The 21,851-nt window shown below is 40.0% G+C and overlaps 1 protein-coding gene across 9 annotated transcripts in view; it reads right to left on the minus strand.

Annotated features, from left to right (window-relative positions):
• Positions 1-8,574: 8,574 nt before the first annotated feature.
• FGFR2 (fibroblast growth factor receptor 2) overlaps positions 8,575-21,851 on the minus strand; it is an 86,356-nt gene continuing 73,079 nt past the window's right edge. For all 9 annotated transcript variants that reach the window (XM_065672400.1, XM_065672403.1, XM_065672399.1 and 6 more), the window contains 6 exons: positions 21,498-21,688; positions 17,333-17,455; positions 15,979-16,049; positions 13,828-13,965; positions 12,919-13,024; positions 8,575-9,227 (listed from right to left, as the gene is read on the minus strand). In XM_065672400.1, the coding sequence (XP_065528472.1) occupies positions 9,063-9,227; positions 12,919-13,024; positions 13,828-13,965; positions 15,979-16,049; positions 17,333-17,455; positions 21,498-21,688 (794 nt within the window). In that variant the 3' untranslated portion in view covers positions 8,575-9,062. The remainder of the gene's footprint in view (positions 9,228-12,918; positions 13,025-13,827; positions 13,966-15,978; positions 16,050-17,332; positions 17,456-21,497; positions 21,689-21,851) is intronic.

Here is a 21,851-nt window from a genome sequence, read left to right on the forward strand (position 1 = left end):
CTCGCCACATCACTCTGGCACCATAAGGAACTTCATCATGTGGCTACTGGCAAAATTCCTACATTCAATGGCATCAAATGTATATAGATTTTGCTGAGAGAGAGCCTTGTTACTTTTTTATGGTAAGTCTTGGGTACTGGCTCCATAGCAGATTCAGAACAGAAGTTGTTTGGATAAAGATGGGGTTGCAATGAGAAATAAATACGCAAAAATGACTACTGGCCTTTCTTGTATCTCAAACACAGAATTAGGTGCCAGAAACTGTCAGATTATTTTTTTCTATTGGGTTAAAAAGCTCTAGAGACATCCCCCTCCCCTCAGTGTGTATAGGAATATATTCTTAATCTCCTATATAAGAATCATCTCAATACGTGGACTGCATAAGGAGCACAGACAGTAACATCTGAACATCTTTCCCTTTTCATATTACATGAAGATCACATAGTAATTTACACATGCTTCTAGTCACAACAGATATAACAACAGTACTGACACTGCATTTGTTAATGTGTATAACCTCATGGAATACTAAGCGTTTCTCCTCAAACGATACACAACGGAGGGGAGAATAAACCCTCAAAATGTTTTGAATTCACTATATGAATACTGCGGCTGCTTTGAGGAAGAAGAATTGCATTTGCTAGTAAATAAATAAATAAATAATAGATTAATAGACGAAATTAAGCTACTTCTGCTTGATGGTACTTCTCTGGAAGTCAGATGCTGAGGTCCGGGTGTACACAGAAAAACAGTGGAGAGCAAGAACACCAAAGCTATTTAAGAAAGTATTTACAAACCCAGCGAGCATCCTCACCATGTTTGTATCATATCTTTGCTATTAACTAATGAAGTGGGAATGTTCCCCTGCCAAAAGGAACACAGCATTCATGACTGCTGTGCCACTCAGAGTGAAAGCAGACATCGCGCCTGCAGAAACCACACAACTTCAGTGACTTACCACTTCATCATCTGATGCTCCTTTTACCCTCAATCCTACCCCAGGACCAAAAGTAACCCTCTAGATTCTTGTCTTCCCCTTGATGTTTATTTCTTTAAAACTACATTTAGACCTTTGAGGTGTATGTTGAGAGACTGAAATTACCTTGGATAAACTACCATCTATTCTTTGTTTTCACTCCATGCTTCTCAAAGCTCCAACTCTAATGACGTTTGAAAAGGATTCTGAGAGCAGAATGTGGAAGCTTCAGCGCGACTGATTGATAGTGTTTAATTGCATTTTGGTTCCATCCATGCAGTGCCATAAATCTACTGCTTGTCAAACAGAGGGGGTTGATTAATGGAGGAATGGCTGTCTGTAGTCGAGCTACAGAGAAATCTCAACAAAATATGGAAGTCTTTGAGGGTGTATGGTTTTTAACTGCCGATGTGGCGTGTGCTGTGGATGCGAGGTGGAGGAGGCTTCAGCCAGAGAGACAATGAACACGGCGTTAGGAAAAGCAAGGGGCTGCTGCCTCTTTCCTATCTGCCTCCAATAGAAGAAATAAAGTCTAAAGAAAGGCACAGGAGGTTTTTCCTCCTTGTTTATTGCAACACCTAGAATAAAGGGGGCTCAGCACATACACTACGTATGTAAAGCCAACTTATATACATGGAAAAATAGAGATAACAAGAACCAAGTCTGGATGCAAGTGACATCTGTCATATTTAGGCCAGATGGTACCAAAACAGAGACCAGGCATGAAATTCTGAGGTGGTTTTAAGACTTGCTGGAACCACCCTGAATACAGCTGTTGTCTCCCAACTATTAAATCAGAGGAGGATCCACAGAGTATTAGTGAACAATTGAAACAAAAAGTCAAACGAAGAGCAAGCACAGCACTGCCAAATACTAAATGAAAAAAAAAAAAAAAAACACCAAAACTTTTAATTCACAATAAAACCATTTTTCCTTCAGAATTTTTATCTGGTTAGTAACATTTTTATTGACCCTTCCAGAACTCTGTCATGATTACATCTGTCACATGACTACTGAACATTTATATGGCATTAGCTTTATGATATAGCAACCTGTAGGGCTGGACCTACAAAAAGTTTTGTGCAGATCTAGTCTATACTGATAATTAGAGATAAATATACTATTTTTATGGAAAAATACTAAAAAAGGACTACTGAAGCAGTGGATTATACTTCATTGGCTGGTTGATAAATAAATATTACATCTCCTCTGACATGAACGAAGTCTTGGATTACATCAGCTGAAGAAGTCCACCATTTGTTATAACAGCTGTCAGGGAACAAGTCTTGGAAATTTTAAATGAGAGGGAAAATATGTATTAGGAAAAATATAAGTAATAAAATTTGCCTATATAATTCCCTAGGAGAAACCCTTGGGTTTGCTTTGTTGGTTTGTTTTCCCACATCTGTGACTTGAAAAACGCAAATACTTTATAAAAAAAAAAAAACCCTATTTGAAAAGTAAATGAAATACAGTCAAGAAAACTGATGGGTATTCATGCAAGAAAATGCTTCAGCAAAGTTGGATGTACCAGGCAAGCTGCATGCTGGCAGCTTCATTTCAAACCCATTGGCAGCTTCACAGGAGATGAGCACACAGGCATTTGGGTTGGCGGCTTCCTGGAGCTGATGAGGAGAAAATGAGCAGTTTCATAAGGAAACACTCTGAATTAAGAGCCAGTGCCAACTGCACAAGTTTTTTTCTCTCACCTCTCTTCTTGCAGTGTATTTCTTGCTTGTGTAGACCATTACTTTCCCTTCAGCTGAAAGCCTTTACATACATCTTCTGCACCCCAGGTACAAAGACTGCACACAGAAGTTCCCTCACCTCCTCAGGAAACCTCATCACTGCTGCAGGTACACACGGTCAGAGTTTCCTCAGGAGGTCTGGCATTAACTTCCTAACACATAAGTCTTGCAATCCGGGCATGATGCAAGAAGACGCAACTCCACTTTCTCCAGTGGTGTCACACCCACTCTTTCCAGACCTGGATGAACCCTGCTCTTCTGAATATCCAAACCATCACTCCCATGGCAAATCCTTGACTTACTGAATTTAGCCTTACAGCACTATTCAGGTGTCAGTTTGTGCATCTCTGTGGCAGCAAGCTTCTGGACAAGAAAGTACTGTAATGCTGCTGAATAGCCCTTAAAGAAAATTACAGTCATGCCAGGGAAACATGTCTAGACAAAATACTGCACCTCCGCTACATCTCTGAGATGTTTTTCAAACAGTCCCTGGCTGTATTGATTTTTTCCCAATAAAGAGTAATTTCCTTTCATTCAGGTATAATGGGACATAGATTTCTCCAGACAGCAGCAACACTGGGGCTCTCAATTGCTGTCCTATTTCTCCACTCTCTCCTTATTGCCCTAGATGCCACAGCAGAGGAGATGAGTTGCTCCTATGTCACAAAGATATTAATCCTCCCTGGATGTCCTTTGAGGCTTTGGAAAAGCTTGTCCAGTAATTCAGGTAACCTCATCCCAGTATGGATTGCTGTATCAGTGAAAATGATACCAGGATCCTTACACCCCATCCTGAGATATACTAGCTCCTGCTCCCACTCACAGCAGCTTGGTTGTAAGGCAAAACAGCTGGAGCATCAGGTAGAAGTATGTCAAAATACTGTGAGGCTTTGAGCAATATAAACACCATTGATATCTAGAAGTGTACTTCTCAGGAAATATTGGCATTTGGAATTCATTTATAATATTCTTATGATAAATAAAACATCTTAAAAGTGCAATTATTTGCAGTACTTGGGTGTCACTTCAAATTAGACCAAGCACTCTGTTTTAATAAAATCAAAATACTAGATTCCTACTTTGACCTTATTATTGTCTGCTGTTCAATAGTTGCAACATAAAATGACTTCATTTCTTCCTGACAAGATGACGCTGATAGGGTCGTGTCATTCTGAAAAGGTCAAAATACTTTATCTTCTGCAAGACGCTCGTGCTCTACACGGCTTTTGACAAAACAGTGGTTTTCCACTGCACAGGAATTCAATCAGAATAATTTTGGCCAGCTGTGATAATCAAAAGCAATCCAGGACCTGACTTTCAAAATCCAAATGCCTTAATAGAGGGGGATCTCTCTCTTGTTAAATGCATTATTAAATTGAATTTACTGAACAATACATCCCACTGACAACCTCAGCATGAGCCAGTGCAGCTTTCCAGAACTCCTCTTCAGACCTGGGTTACCTTTGGCCAATAACTCAGATTTGCAAAACCATGGAAAAGTTTCAGCTGGACGGGACCCTGGAGATCATCTTTGCCAACCTCGTGTTGAAAGCGGGACCTTAGATTAGGTTATCCACAGCCCTGACCAGCCAAGTCTTGAATATCTGCAGCCAGACAGATTCCACTGCTTCTCTAGGAGCTTATCCCAGTGTCCAAGTGGTCTCAGTGAAAAAGCTGTTTCTAAAATCCAAACAGAAACACCCTGAAGCAATTGGTGCCTCTTACCTGTTCTGTTTCTGTGCATTGTGAAGAGAATGACTTCCTCCATCTTCCCTCCTGTAGGAGTTTATGGAAAACCTGGTTAACGGGAGTTTTGCATAGGTAAAAGGGGATAAAAATGAACACTTGCTCTATAAATTCTATTGCATTTAAGCCACTTGTAACATTTAGGACTCACACCAACCAAAGCTCAGAAGTACACAGACATATCTACAGGTGCAGAAGGACTGACGATCTTTCCAAGCACAAATTGCTGGAGATAACTTATGCTTCATCCATCACAACAAATCTATTACATTTACTGTGGAAAAATCAATGAAACATTTCTATACTAATTAGATCAAATGATGCAGATACACAACTTCCTGGTTACAGAACGGACAGATGACCCTTCAAGAACATTTGTTGGTTGCCTTTTTTTACCTCCTATGAATAGCAACTGGTTTTGCCCCAGTTTTTTTCCCTCGAATATGTTAAGCTACTTAAAAAACTTCCAAATGAAACTAAAGCATTTGAAGATTCCTGCAAGGTTTGCGAAAGGACTTGTCTTCTAATGGTTCTTCGCCCTCACTTAACAATAACAGACATGGATTTCAAGCAGCACTATGCACATACTTGAAACTTCTTGGACTAAAGAAAATCTCCAAAACTTGCCATTCAGGATCTGCATGACGTGAGCTTTCCCATCTCAGACTTGGAGGACAGAAGGAAATACTGTAGCCAGCTTACCTAACTGCTGGATTTTGCTCACTGTTGAGCCATGCGAGATCCAACTGGGGGAAGGTCAATGGCACCCAAGGGTAAGCTGCTCCTTCCACTTATTCTACGATCCAAAAAGTGTGCCTTTCCACTTAGCCCAGATGGGGTTTGTTCCGCATTTCAGGCACTGACTTGGAATTCTTACGGAAGAGACCTTTACTATTAAAAAAATACTTCAACAGCAGTCTATATACCCTTCCAAGACAACTCTTAGCCTGCTCTTGGTTTAATTAGTGACATTGAGATCACCGAATCTCTCAATAAAGACGGTTTCTAGACCCCAGGGTTTGTGTGGTGCTCTTTTCTCAAGGGTTAGACGTGAAAATTACTACTTTGTACATAGCTTTGCTCATGTTACTTCCAGAAATAAAACAGTGAAGTTACTTCTCTTTTGACAAATTTCAAAATCAGAACACAGATCAACTCTTCCGTAAAAGCGTAACGAAACATATTGAATACGAACGATATGAAATCAATAGTGACAGAATAGATGTAACATTCTTCTCTGATGTATGTATATATATTATAGTTAAAAAGTTGGAAAAAACCCCCAAAACCAAACAGGCAATATGTGCTTATTTATGAACTTGAATCATAACAAACCTGGTTTCTACATTCATATTTTCTCTTACGTTACGCTGTGTTGATTCGGATCAGTACTTGAACACAGGACAAGAAACAATTACGCGCTACAGGAAACTCTGTACACACTGAACATAATACTCATTATCCCCATCAATATAAATTCATTTCCTGATACAATGCTACTTTTCATTATGGCTGCTGTTAATAATGTCAACTTTATTTTTAGATGAGATAGTAATCCAAATTCCTAACCCCTTCTTCTCATGAAAGAGCCAAAAGTAATCATGGCAATAAAGAATATTTCCCCTTTGGACCAATGTCAATGACAGATCTTATTTTTGCTGCTTATCTTCCTCTTGCAACCCCACAGAGGATGATCTGCTTCTCCCCCAGAAACTGAGACTTCTGTGCCCTGCTCTACAGCCAATGTTTTCATAGAAGGAAATTAAACAGTAGGCAATGGAGAAGAAAGTCTTCAGATAGCAGGAAAGAATAAAAGCTTAAACCAGGGTTTAGACTACAAAATTAGGAAAACTGCATAATAAATATACTTCAGTCAGCGTCTGTGAAATTGTGGTCTATCCCCAAGGTGTAAATCTACATCTTTGAGAGCTAAACTGGAAAATTAACTATGGAAAAGCAGACAAACTGTTTTAAAACAAAATCAGGGTAACCAAATAAGTTTACGTCATTTAATAGCACCTTTCCATCACGATTCTGAGCATTACATACTGTTATTTTTAAAAGACAAAGTAGTAAAGATCAATTAGGTTCATTTTAATAGAAGCAGAGCAAGATTCAAGTTCTTCTCATACCCTTCAGGAGAATCTTAACGCCAGACATATGTCATTAAGACTACTGTGGTTTCAGTCAGACAGCAGCTTCCATCGCTGCTAATAGTCATAGATGCTGTGGGGAAAGGGAGTTGTTATTTTTTAGTAGAGCCAGTAGGACTTTTTCAATCAGATAATTCTTAGTTGGAAATCATCAGTTTTTTAACAAGCACTTTTTTAGAGTTTCTTGGGATTGGCATAAGATTTCTGGTCAAAATAGAAACAGACAAAAAGAAACCAAAGATTAGTTTGGTGTCTGGAGTACTCTTATAGCATGTGGTAAAGACCAAGTTCAACAACCCTTTTCTGGCTAACCTGCAGCAGCAACGTGACCATGAATTTCCTACTTCTCAATTAGAAAATGGGAACTTTTTCTAGCTATTTTGGTGTATCTGCCTTCTGTTTTCAAGTCTAAAACCCCAAGTTTTGTACTCTCTCCATAATGATTCTCTTTCCATTCAATTTTTTAAGATCTCCTATACAAATAGCCCTTCAACCTCTCCACTATGAGTGAGAAATCTCACTAATTAAAGAATACAGACTAACTAGAGAAAATATTCTATGTCTACACTATGAACTGGCTTCCAGCAAAGAGCATCCCATCCCACAAACACCAACGATTGTACATATATTTACTCAAATAATCTGTATTATTCATGAACAGACATTTTATGAGACAGAAGCAAAAGTATTATTCCTGAATGAATAGCTTGGCAGTATAGGCCCTCTGATCAGATCAAAAGGAAGCATTTCTGGATGTGTTCCACCACTTGATGTTCAGGAAACCATTTTGTATGACACAAAGGATTAGGAAAAATAAGCTGCATGACATTTATTTTGTAATTTTAACATTAATATCTGTAGAAACATTTTATTGTCAGTACAAAAGTTAACAGATTTTAATACTTCTTTTACCCAATTTAAAAATAAAAGGACAACCAAAATAAAACACCACCACATAAAACAGTGTAATTTGCATTCATATTGCATGGCCATATCAGTGTGAATGTTCTGAAAGTAAAAACACAAGACTTCTGTAAAAAGATACAAACAACAGTGATATTTTAGCAGAGGCCAGTGCTATACCTACTGTTACGGAATGGATCAGAAGGAAATACTGGAGTCAGCATGAATTAATCCCTTAAAAAGATGCTGATATTCCTATGGCAAATTGTCATTATAAACAACAACTCTCTTTTTAACTTAAGTTACAATAGAGGGATAGTCTAAAAGGCAAAAGATACAGGCCAAAAGATCTGGAACCTATTATCCAAACTCAGGGAAGAGAACTGTAGTTAATTTGATGCATGTGCAACTCAGGGTAGAAGCTCAGCTCCTTTTAGAGCAGTATGTTCTGCTATGGTTATAGACAAATCCATGTCTTTCCCTACTTTAGGAACCCTCTTTGAAATTTTCTTCTCTTTTTTTTCCTGTGTCTGTGTGGAATGATTCTGCTTTTTGGCCACGAGAAATACTTCTAAAGAGTTCAATTGTTAAAGTGACAGGTATTGAGAATAAAAGACTTTCTTGTTAAAGGATTTGGCTTTGATAAGAAGAATCATCTGACACTGCAGTTTTTAAAACACAAATAAATCAAAAGTTTAATTCCCCAAAATTAGTTATATACTGTAAATATTTCTTTTCTTTAAAGATCTGAAAACTAGTAAAGTCTGAGCAATATATCTACTAGTTCTCTGTGCTGCCTGCATAGAAATGCCATTTAAATTATAAAAACACAACAACCCTATAAACGATTAACTGTTTTGTACATTACCAATTAGTTAATAAATTAACGATATACCATTTTCCCTGAAAGCAAAGTATTTTCCACCTTTGGATGGTGAAAATTAAGAAATTCTGTGTAAGAACAGCATTTAGCAAATAGCTGTTAAAAAAAGAGACTAATTCGCTAGGTGGATTGGGACATCCATTTTTAAATCAATACAAAAAATAATTCATTGTAAATATATATAATATATATTTATACATATTTTGAATATATTTACATACATCCAGCACCTATATACTGCATTTGTGCTCTGTAAGTGTGTGCCAACATATATTTTCTCCAAATATTACAAAATAAACAAGAAAGGCAGACCCAGAGTTTGCCTCAAGTCCAACTGGTCCATTGTACAAAGGAAGTCTGTTGCAGCTTACAGGAAGCCAGAGAATTGATAGCAATGGGTATGTAGACACAGTTCATAAACATTCTTCTTGTTGGGAATGTTTAAAAGTTGTGAATTCTGAGATTCTTTATGTAGGTTTTGAACTGCTTTCCTCCAAGTTTGGTGGGGTTTTTTTTTTTTCTCCTTTTTCTTATTTTTTTTCATATTTCATATGTACAAGCAGAAACATTAAGGTCCTGGAGAAAAGAATTTGATTTGTATATGGTAGGTAGCTTGATGTTCTTGTTTCTTTATTCCTCTGTATGACTTCTTTTCATGTTTTAACACTTCCATTCATGTGTTGGTACTTGGGAAGACAAGGTTCATAAGGCATTGGATCAGGAGAAAAAACAGAGTCATCACCTGAAGAACACGAACTCCTCGTGTCAGGGTAACTAGGTGAATATTGTTCGAGAGGTCCACTGAGGTCCAGATACTCCTATGACAAAAGAAATAAACCACGTTTTAGACAGCAAGACTGACAATAGCATGTTACTGCTGCACTGACTTGGCTTGATCATCCCATGGGTGAAAGAGGAGTTTAAAGATGACACTCATTTCTGTAACGCAACTGCATTTAAACCCACTTCTTGCTTAAATACCTCATAAAACAAGAAGCTTGGATAGAGAAATAAAACCCAAACCAATAATACAGTACTTTTCTGAAGTCCAACATCACCAGCATTAGCCGTGCCACTGGAAATAAACTTGCCAACCACATCAAAAGAGGACTTTTCACTCACAATGATAAAAATGAAATTTCATCCTAAATAGAACCATTTTTCTTTAGCACATGGTAATGATTTGGTGAGGGAAGGACACTTCCAACTTTATATTCCTTTGGTCACTTTGAATCTCTGTTTTATATTCAGTGATATTAAATTTGTGTTTAAACATGCAGTGGCATACACGTAAAAAAGAGCTGAAAAAGGAAAACAAATTCACTAGATTTTGGGGTTTTCATACGCATGTGTGTGAGAGTGAGTGTGTCCCAGAGTAGCTATGACCAAAGCAGTCATTAAAAAAGGAAATAATATCTGCTGAATCCAAGCTTTGGGTTAAGGGTTTTTGCTAGAAACAACAGTTTTGGCAAGAGAATAAAGTTATTTTTCCCCTTGAAATGTTCCTTCGCTTTCAACTTCTAAAGGCAGCTGCATTCATTTAAATGCAATCTCTTCATTTGCTAAACCGCAAGTTATGATCGTACTGACGAGACAAGTCTTCCACCTCAGTCAGTATTTTATGCTGCTGTGCTTCGGTTTGGGCTAATTTAGTTCTTCAGCTAACATATTTTTTTAAATCAGAAATTCAATCATTACCATATTATAGTTAAAAAATGGTCACCATTTTAAAAGCAGTGAATGTAAGTTTTAAAATGCCGACAAATACAGTAGCCAGCAAGAGAAGGCAGTTTGGATCTGTGATTAATGCCTACCTTGCCTTTAAAAAATCCACAAAGGCAATCATGACATGTATTTCTTAGGAAACCAGTCCTACACGAACAGAAATAATCAACCATTTCCTAGACAGACAGAAGAAGAAAGTAGTCCAGTGTCAGAAGAAAGTATTCCAGTATCTGAAGAAACAGGGCTTTCTCATGAGATATCAGGCATGGCCTGCCACATCAAAAGACTTGATGGAATTCAGTTATGAATTCAGTATTCAAGGTGGGCTTCTTATCCCCTCTCCAGCTTTCTTATCCAATGTCAAGGGCCAGAGCCACATAAAGGGGCATAAGAAGTTTCCAGTATCAGGTTGGTTCCTGGTGTTGATACAACAATATACCCTTAAGGTTGACTCTTGGTAACTTCTGCTTTTGGGGCTCTAGGAAACATTCCATGCTACCCATGGAAACATCAGGAATAGGGTCTTTTGGAAGGGGAAAAATAACAAGCAAACAAACAAACTAACAAAAAAACCCAACAAAAAACCACCAATGAAAAAACCCAACAAGCGATGACTATGGAGAAGAGCAAGACATTGCCATTTAAGCAGAAGTAATCACTTGCACAAATGCAGAGGAAGATATTATTGGCTGCCCTAAAAATTGAGTTGCTGGGTAAACTAGGCTGACTCTGTACCAACAGTGTCATTCCAAGGGGAAAGGAAAAGTGCCACTGTAGAGAGGGCAAGCAGAAGTACCATCACACTGAAGTATGACTGACCCAACTTCAGGAAACCTGTGTAGATTACAGGTCTCAAAAGCCATGGAGGAAAATGGGACACACTAGAGCTCTCAGGAGATACTGAGTGAGAACATGACAAGCTTTCAAGAGCATAAAACGTGCTGCAAATACAAGTGAAATAATTTGCTTTCTATGTCCAGGGTAAATAAGACACGAAGCACTATCTTATGTTGAAAGATTAGAGATTAGGAAAAGCTTTCAGGAAGTAAAGCTAATGAAACAAAGCAATAGACTGTCAAGGGGTGATGCAGACACACAGCAGTGGAGATCTTTAAGGACGAGTTACATAAACATCTGTCAGGAATGACAAACGTATAGTGGATCCTGCCATAGGTCGATCAGATGGACTGGATGTACTCCTGAGCTTTTCCCAGCCTTTTTTCCTATGATTCTAGTCTAAAGTAATTGACAGAACCCTAAAGGCCTTTTCAGGCTACCTCTGAGATCCTTCCAGCTCCATGACTTGGGAAGGCAAGATGGTTAAACGCACACAAGAAAGAAAGCAATATCCTTTCCCAGGCTTAGAATTGCAGCCCAGAACCTCCCTCTTCAATTTGCAAGTGCGTATCCAGTCCAAGCCACCCAGCACTCTGCAGTGGCAGCCAGCCCACCTCCAACAAGTCTTGTGAAATCATATATTATTTAGGCAGGAAAAGATGCAGTCGGTCTGGATGAGGGGAAACCAGTAATGATATGCAGAGCTGCATTACCAACTCCAAAGGGAGCACACACATATTCCTACCCCATCTCTGAGCCACTCCTGAAAGTGCCACCTTTTAGTGTAAGCCTTAAAACCAGAATCCAGGCAAACATACAGCTGCTACTGAAGCCAAAGAATCTTTTTCAACTGGATCTACTGAACAAATGATGATCATAAAAAAATGGGATCTCTTTACTCAGCTTCTCCTGTCATCCCTTTTGCACACAGACTTTCTTGAAGCTGCATAATAATCCATTTTTTATTTCTCTGACAATTATGAAAAATCAGAAAGTAATACATATATGCATATAAAACAATCCGAATCTTTTTTCCCTACCTTTTTCTCCCTTATAAAGAAGTAATAGCAAATCAGAGAAATTAATTTTGAAACTGTTGCTACTTCCCTAAGTGTTTTGTTCTTTTTCTTCCTCCCATTATACATATCATTTCTTAGAACAATAGGAATTCAGAAAACATTTCTGAGACACCAAGCATTTTCCCTCTAAAGAAGTTTCCACCAAAAGAATCAACATTTCCATCACTTGTGATCTTCCTCAAAGGTGCATGTGATTTAGTGATAAGAGAGCCGATTCCTGTGTGAATACCCTAATCAGTGTGTTCCTTGCTAAAACTAATAATATCTCAGACCTCTGAAAGAATGCTCTTCAAATAAAACCTTTCTGCATTCATACATCCCAACCTGAAGCAGTGTTAGGCAGGACCTTTGGATAATTGGATGACTGTTCACACGTTCCCTATGGGTCCTCCTTCCCTCCACAGAGAGCTATTTCAGTGAACCTAATTCACTCTCAGACATATAATCTGAAATCTACCATCAACAGTTTCTCCTTTTCTGACCTAGATATCATGGCTGGGAATCAAACTGGGCTGATAAATGAAAAACACCATGAACTCTACAGATCTCCTTCACATGAACCTCATGTTGAAACATATACATCGCCTCTCAACCTGCTGCATGCAGTCCCTTGATACTGCCATGCTAAAAACATCAAAAGATGCAATAAGAAATAAACAAAAACATTTTAAAGACGTGTTTCTGTTTAGTTACATAAATCAAGGCATAATGGCAAGAAACCGAGGATTTCACGCGTGTAACCTCGGAGGACAACGACAAACAGAACAAGAAGAGAACTTGAGCAGGATTTCATAATTGAATAAATTCCATCTGTCTCCTGAAGCATTTGTCCTGATCAGCGGCTTATGGAGGGAAACCATTTACCTACCTCATTAGTTGTGAGAGTGAGAATCCGATCCAAGTCTTCTACCAACTGTTTGAAAGTCGGTCTCTGTGAAGGCACAGCATGCCAGCAATCTCTCATCATCATATAGCTGTGAGAAATACACATTTTCTTGGCTTAATTAAAATCACGCGTTTCCTCGCAAATCTCTTCAGACACAATGCTCTTCATCACCAGCAAAGCAGCGAGCACCCACACTGACCACTGACTTGGCCAAAACTGTGATATTCCTTTTCCTCAAAGGTGCGTTTCTACTCCTGAATCTCTTCCCCCTCCCCCCAACCCCGCAGTGTCTAAATTGCTTTTTTGTGGACCCAATTCTGTAGCCTTCTTTCCCAGGAATTTCAGTGGGTTTAAATTACTCATGATTAAACATTTGTGCATGTTAGGGATTGTGGTCTTTGTGAAGTGAAGAAATGAAAATATGTAAGAAAAAATTAATTCAAAATAGTTAAGGGCTCCACTGAAATATCAGAGTGGGAAAACAGCCTCCCCTCCATCACCAGGAGATGATGGTGTGCTAACGCAGGAGTTCCCAGATGTGTTTTGTTGTGTACAAAACCAGCCTGATGCACCTTACATATGATTAGTGGCCATTTAGGCATTCTCATGTTAATGAGATTCAAATAAAGCAAATGTGGGTGTACAAACACTGATGAAAGGATAGTGGATGATCTCTTCTTTTTTCAGTGGGATCACAGCAGGGTGTGAAGATGCTTAAATCCTCTGTCAAACATTTCCTGAAGACTTTTTCATACCTTTTCTTTAAGTATCTTACACACATGTGTATCTACAATTTTAGAGTCCAGCAATTCTGCTGGGGGTAGCATTAACCATGTGAATTCAGTACACCTTATGCCCTCCAGTCCTGGTATAGCAAATAAGGGTCCTTACAGTTCATTGGTGCAGTTGGCAGGTTTATCCATTCGGTGCCCTTCTTTAAGCAGCTTAAAAAGTTCCTCCACTGGGATTCCTGGGTAGGGCGATCCTCCTAACGTGAAGATCTCCCACATTAACACACCAAATGACCAACTACAAATCAAAGAGAAAACTGCATTAGTAGATCTGCTTTACTGCTGGAAACAGAGATGTGTCTGTGGCAGATGCAATGACTGTTGGCTTCTCTTAGGAGATGATGAAATCAGCATCTGCCCAACTCCGACCACGGAGTTGGAAAGAAGGAATCTTAAAGCTCATCCAGTTCCAACCCCTGCCATGGGCAGGGACACCTTCCACTAGAGCAGCTTGCTCCAAGCCCCTGTGTCCAACCTGGCCTTGAGCACTGCCAGGGATGGGGCAGCCACAGCTTCTCTGGGCACCCTGTGCCAGCGCCTCAGCACCCTCACAGGGAAGAGCTTCTGCCTAAGAGCTCATCTCAGTCTCCCCTCGGGCAGGTTCAAGCCATTCCCCTTGGCCTGTCACTATATCAGTCCATTAATCGGATATATGTCTGGGCAGCATATAGAAATAGTGACTGACATGAGCAGAAAGGTCAGAGACACACTCTCTGCCTTTGTTTGCTGTGCTCTAAGCACCCAAGCTTCCAGGACTATTGCACAGAACCACGTCTTCACAGCTTAATTACTTACAGAACACTCACAGCTGAGTTGGATTGCAATGATGTGGCAGGGTATTTTGGAAAAGAAGCAGACTGTTCAAAACAAAAATATTTTGCCTCATTCTGCTCGCCTATTTTTTATTATTAATTGTTGTTAGGAAAGGAAAGAGGATCATTTTAAGCCAGTTTTCCTGCTGGCTTGCCACCTCCTCCAGTGCCCGCCTAGCTGGCAACCCAGGGCTCCTTGGCAGGCAGCTTGGCCAGGTAAGCTGCAGCACACAGCTTGCCCTGGCTCCCCAGCTTCTCTGCAGCTCTCTGGGCTTCGAGCAGTGTATTTTAGTAAACTGTTTGCACAAACTTACAATAATATTATCTTTAGCCTCCTTCAAAGCCACCATGGGGCCAAGAGGCTCCAAGTTCCAGCACTGAAACCCATGTGCTGTTGAAGAGCTCAGGCTGATTTTCAGCCCTGAACCAGCGAAGCGGTTTACTTCACATTCACTTAAATATTTTTGCCCAGATGTTGTTTTAAAACAAAAGTGGGATTCATCCTTAACCTGTGCATACAGTCTCCTTGTAAATACTGAAGAAAGACCTCAGTAAATGCTTCTCTTAAGGATAACGCAGCTCAAAAAGTGGACCCATGTTAAAGAAAGAGGAGATACCCCTTATTTTCTCCACCCTGCCCTTTTTCCCTTTAGCCCTGCACTGACATGCATAACCTTTTAAAGCAGTGCTGGGAAACATGCAGCCCTTTACAGTTAACAGCTTCTCTTGGAGAAATAAAAACCATGAGATCTTCATCTGCACTGCATAAAAATACACATCTACTTCAAGCCCAGTGCACACGCGTACTGTAGATGGGCTTAGGAAACAGTAATAGGAAGCAGAATAACTCCTGAGCAGTCGGGTTGCATCAGCCAGTGACTTTTGTGCGCACATTAAAAGATTTCAAGCGTCAGAGTCCAATGATTTCTGCTACATGGGAAGCACCAACACTTCTGAAAATCAGCGAGAACTTTCCCACTATATCCAGCCTATGTTTTATTGTACCTAAACTTAGCACAACTTTTTATAAGAACTTTTACTTTCTTTCTTTCTTTCCTCTTATGTTTTTTAACCTGAAGGAAATCCAGACTATGTCAAAAGCCAAGCAAATTAGATAGACTCTTTGTAGCTGCACATCCGTAAATAAGTTCAAGGGGGGAAACTTCCGCACTGACAGAAGGAGGTTAGCATTTTCCACCTTTCATGTGCTTTGAAGCTGGGCAGATTAGTAACAGAGCACTGGTTAGCAGTCTACCATAAAATCCTCACTTTCTAAGGGCAAGTCCTGCTCCATCTATTAATACGTGAAACAGAATGAAAACTCTTAAAGGTAAAAGACAACAGCAAAACACACTGAAAATATCCCAAACTTTCACAAATGCACACCAAAGCAACCCTCCCTCCGCCCCTCAAAACCCCACTCAAATAAGGCCACTTACACGTCACTTTGATGCGTGTAAACTCTATCAAACAGAGCTTCTGGAGCCATCCACTTTACTGGAAGCCGTCCCTGTAAGTCAGGAGGGGAAGGGAAGTTAAACCAGCAGCAATTTAAGAGGATGATTTCAGCACTGATTTTTCTAAAAGATTAATCAGTCTGCTAATGCAAACCAGCATAGAATTTACATTCAAAATTTTAAGGGAGAAAAAGTAAAATGGGCTAAAATAAAGAGAGCATGAAGAAAAACGGATAGAATCATTGAAGATAAAATTAAAAGCACTGAGGGCTCCCCCAGAAGTTCCCAGATTGCTTGCTGGGAGAATGATACAAGAAGCAGCTCTTTAAAGACAAAAAAGCCCAATAAATAATCCTCAGAAAAACAGGCCTGCCTGCAAAAATAAGGTTTTTAGTAAGAATTTGGGGCTTATGTTCTACCTTTTGCAGTGACCCATAACTCAGTCACAACTGCCGGTTGCTTTGCATAGAGACAGCTCTGCTCAGAGTGCAGGACTACATTTGATATAAAGAAGGTTCAGCTCCTTTCAGTACTGATGTACCCACACCTGATTGCTCTGTCTTTTGGAAGCAGGCAGATATTATCATTTGAATGCTGTTAATTACTTGGTGCTTAATTTTGATAGATAAGCCCTTATACACGACTGTTAATAAATATTTATACAAAATATTAAAGCCTGTAGAACTGCAAAGTCCCCATCAAAACCCAAGTGTAGCTCATCTGATCTTAAGAGATGCCCTAGGAAGGAGGTGTAAGCTGTTCTAACTAGGCATCATTAACTACCTCTGAAACAATCTATCTTCTTGATTTGGTACAAATTAAACAGCAAAATGGTGACAGAGCAGGGAGTGAAAACCTGTTTTCTCAGCTTGTAGCCCCAATTTGATACCACCCTCATAACTTGTACATAACATAACAAATACAAGCAAAAAGCATAAAGCTGTATGTGGCATTACAGCACCTAAATAGGACTTGTATTAGGGTGATTTCTAGCACTGTTCACGCAGTGCTTGTCAAGATTCTCCACTGGGCACAAAATATGTTGGAGCCAACAGGAGTATTTCCACTATTTCAAGTGACTGGAGTCAGGGACACACAAAAAGCAATTCCTGTATTTTAGAAGTTCTAATAAATCATACAATATACAGGCTCCTCGGTTATCTTTTAACTGTCACTGTAAGAGAGGACAGAAACACTTATGTCCTTGATCCCTGTTTTCTGTCTGAGATGAAAAGTGAGGCTGCTGTACAAGAAGCCCATTAAGTTTACAACCACAGTTTTTAAGTGAAACACTGAAAGAAACTTGTTTTCAGAGATAAGAGAACCATCCACTTACATTAGTAGTCTTTTTATAATAATCTATATTGTTGATGTCTCTGGCTAAACCAAAGTCTGCTATTTTCATGACATTATTTTCAGTCACCAAAACATTTCTTGCAGCCAAGTCTCGATGGATACACTGGAAAGAAAAGGGAAATAAAAAAGGCCCACTGAAATAAACTATAGTAAAAGTTAAATTACTTCCACACTGTAAGTAAGTCTCCTTTACAGATTTTAACTTAAATCACATAAAAGCCCGTGAAATAAGGTTGTCTTTCTTACTGTAGTCCATCCTCTCATCTGGTGTTTCTAAGTTCAACACCAGCCCTAAGAAGCCTCTTAGAAAAGCCTGGTTTATTTAAGACTTGTGTTTTGCTAAGGCTGAAAGCCTGGGTGGTGACACAAACCATGCCAGGCTGTTTGTGATTCACTCTCCATTACATGTGCCCAGGTACAGGTATTGCAGCACCTTCATTACAGATACTATAAATGAATGTTATATTGCTTCTCTTAAACTATATCATCTCACAGGAGCTAAAACCTGACAGCTTGGAGCAGTGAAACCATTTTTAATATAGAAGATCTTGATATGAAGTATAACCACAATATAACCACCTGCGTCAGAGCAATCCCAGGCACAGCTACAGGTTGGGCAAAGAAGAGATTCAGAGCAGCCCTGCAGAGAAGGGCTTGGGGGTGCTGGTCGATGAGCAAATGAACATGAGCCGGCTGCAGTGTGTGCTCGCAGCCCAGAAAGCCAACCGTATCCTGGGCTGCATCAAAAGGAGCGTGACCAGCAGGTCGAAGGAGGTGATCCTGCCCCTCTGCTCTGCTCTTGTGAGACCTCACCTGGAGCATTGTGTGCAGTTCTGGTGTCCTCAACATAAAAAGGACATGGAACCGCTGGAACAAGTCCAGAGGAGGCCACGAGGATGATCAGGGGACTGGAGCACCTCCCGTATGAAGACGGGCTGAGGAAGTTGGGGCTGTTCAGCCTGGAGAAGAGAAGGCTGCGTGGGGACCTCAGAGCAGCCTTCCAGTACCTGAAGGGGGCCTATAGGGATGCTGGGGAGGGACTCTTCATCAGGGACTGTAAGGACAGGACAAGGGGTAACGGGTTAAAACTTAAACAGGGGAAGTTTAGATTGGATATAAGGAGGAAATTCTTTCCTGTTAGGATGGTGAGGCACTGGAATGGGTTGCCCAGGGAGGTTGTGAGTGCTCCATCCCTGGCGGTGTTCAAGGCCAGGTTGGATGAAGCCTTGGGTGGGATGGTTTAGTGTGAGGTGTCCCTGCCCATGGCAGGGGGGTTGGAACTGGATGATCTTAAGGTCCTTTCCAACCCTAACTATTCTATGATTCTATAACTTTAAAATAGATGTCTAGAGTGTGTGAATTTACTTCAAACCTAAGACTATAACAATTTAGTTACGAAAAGAAAAAGCCCAAAACAGTCTAGGCTTGGCTGTTTGCTTTTAAAACAACACACTTAGTTTCAGTATCCAAGCTCTCTCCTCAAAGACTTTTCCTTCATGTCAGCATTATCCTGAAAACTTGTAACTGTGTTTAAGTAGCCTTATTAGGGTATATACAAGATGGCATGGTAAGAAACATCGTATTTGGATTCCTGCCAGGATATTCTACATCTTTTCAAGTTAAATATCCTTCCCCCATCATTTTGGATTACCCTTTATGTTGTACGCTTTATTTCAGCATGTGCATAGACATGCTGGACTGAACCACTACAAAAATTATACCAGAGCCAATTTCTTTCTTGCATTATAACCTGTCCCAGCTATTTGCTGAGATCTCTTATCCTGCACGGGTAAAATGAAATTTCTGGTCCTCACTGGGTTAGCCATGGGGAACTGCCAAGAAAAACCTGCTCCAGCAATGCCCTTATGTGCACAGGACCAGACAATGGTACATGCTTTCAGCATCAAATCAGTCTTGCAATTCACCATCAGCAAAAACTAGATAGGCCAGCCTTCCTACTTCCCTCTCCTTATACATGTAAGAACACCTTCTGAGACACCATGAGCTCAAAGCAGTCAACCAACTACAAGTTCAGAATGTCATCTGAGATACCCTAGGATATCTAAGGTATCTGGGTGAGACTACCAGGGATGACACAGGATCTGCAGCAGGCCCAAGCCTTTCCAGAACAGAAGACTGGGGTACCACAGAGCACCTCAAATGGCATGTAACACCAAGTGAGTCAAATCCTGGCACCTTCTGTCAGTATACTTCTCATATCCTGCATTTTTGCAACTAATGCTCTTCCTATCTTCTAAATGGTCCCCCTGTTGATTTCCATATCTGACAGGTTTCCCAGCTGACCCTCTGGTCCTAACAATTTGCTGTCTCTTTGCAACAGTTTGGGCAAGTCCCTGTTCCTAGAGCTCCCCTGTGGTTCTTGCATAGTACTGCAAGGTTAGAGAGGGCATGCCAAGAGCTCTTAAAAGCATCCAACCAACTTTGGAAATGGGATACTGTTTCTAAGTACGATTGCATGTAAGGCAAAAACTCTACGTAAGGCAAAAAGTAGGTGCCCAAACATCATCTTTACTTCTTTTTTTTTGAAGTCTCAGTGAGCTATTTATTGGACTGAAATAACAAGAACACTGGCCTTCTCACAGTTCCTGTATGATGGAAATACTGTGAGAAGACCAGCTCTTATTATTTCAGTTCAGTAAATGGATCCCTAAGGGGAAAAGAACTATTGAAATACAAACAGAAGTGGTGGGATATCTGAAGAACCGGAATGCACAGCTTAGTATGTGCTGCCTTTGTTTTCCCTCTGCCTTGTGCAATGCCTCACGCTCTGCCAAGTTCGGCACAGTGCTGACCAAGCGCTTTTGCAAAGGGTCTGCGTCAAGGATGAAACGGTTCTGCCCTGTGCATCTCTGTGAGCTCACCCCTTCTTGGTAGTGTTCGACAACAGCACTTCAGAGCTTCTCAGGTGGATGCTTGTGCTCAAGAGTTGATAATCAAAAGATTTCCTTTTCCCTTCACAACAGTTCTATTTTCTTGGGATATGGCTCATTGCCAGGAAAATGTTTCATTACTCTTAAAAAGAGATACCCTGAGGCGCTTTACATAACACAGTACTTATGCTTACTCCATAAGATTTCTGTCTTGGTGTCATGTATGTTGCTTTCACTACCCTACTACGATGAGAACTGCTGTTTCAAAATGAAAGAATAAAAGCAAAATTAGACCTAGATTACACACACACAACCTCTATAAGTGCAGAAAAGCAGTAAAATCACGACTCCACACAACAGGAATGGAGGGTTACACTCAGCTCTGGTCTTCGGTTAAAACCGAAGTTTTGGGGAGTGAACATGACTGGAAATTAATATAAATCCCACTAACCACTCCACACCTTGCAGGAAGTATTCATCATCAATATTGGGTGCTCTGGTTTAGCCACTGGGTCCGAGCACCATGCAGGGTATTCATGATTGCTTGTCCACCAAGCCACAGTATGTTTACAGTTAGTTATACAGGGATATTTAAGGTTTCGTAACTATAATTTAATCAAATTACTGGTTAAAAAGAAAAGTTGAAGAAATAAATGTCTAGGGACATGACAGGATAAATGAATTCTTTCAATAAGCTTGCTCTCCTGACAAACACCAGTTTTAAGTAAAGTGCATAATTTAAATGACTAATTCACTCCATTTATTTTTGCCTCTTCTGTTCATTCCTGCCCTGGCATCTTGTGGTCTTCTTAACTCTGCCTATTATCATTCTGTAAGCCCTCTAAGTAACTGGACTCGTTTATTTTACATCACTGTATGAAACGATTCGGTTGATTTGACTGGAAACAGAAGGCAAATGGTGCCTGCTGCCCCATGGGTGGAATAATGTGACTTGTGTAATCAAGTGACCACCTGTGCTTATGAATTCAAACAGCAGATATGTACACAGTATTTACTTTAAGTGATCCATTCTGTGCCTCATTTTAGCAATATTGTTAAACAGTGATTACAAACTTCAAGTGTATGAATTTTCCCACTGCTCTCCAAGTGTGGATTATGCCACTCATTTTAGAAGGGCTCTTTTCCCAATAAATTCTTGAACATAAACAAGATGCGAACAAAACCAAACTAAGAAAGTGCCAAACAAATACACACATCACATACTCTGTGTAGTATTTGCTGAGTTCTACCTACTTTTTGTGAAGCCAGGTACTCCATGCCTCTTGCCAACTGATAGGTGCATGACACTAAGTCCTTGAATGTCATCTGCTCTTCTGGTACCCTGTTAATATCAAACGAATACTCCATCCCTGGGGGGCGGCGTGCTCGCAGGTACTCACGCAGGTTTCCTTTGGAAGCATATTCTACTATCACATACAATGGACCTTTGGATAAACAGAAGCGTGTGAGAATCAGAGTAAGGTCAAAGCGTAAAGTGCTTTTATGTGAAGAAGCTTTTAGCGTTCCATAATGAATGACCTGAAACAATAAACGTTTAACTGCGAAATCAGTAAGGACAACTTGAAACAAAAGGAGGTCTAGACCTGG

The sequence above is a fragment of the Lathamus discolor genome, chromosome 3, assembly GCF_037157495.1.
Source record: "Lathamus discolor isolate bLatDis1 chromosome 3, bLatDis1.hap1, whole genome shotgun sequence".
Classification (NCBI taxonomy): Eukaryota; Metazoa; Chordata; class Aves; order Psittaciformes; family Psittacidae; genus Lathamus; species Lathamus discolor.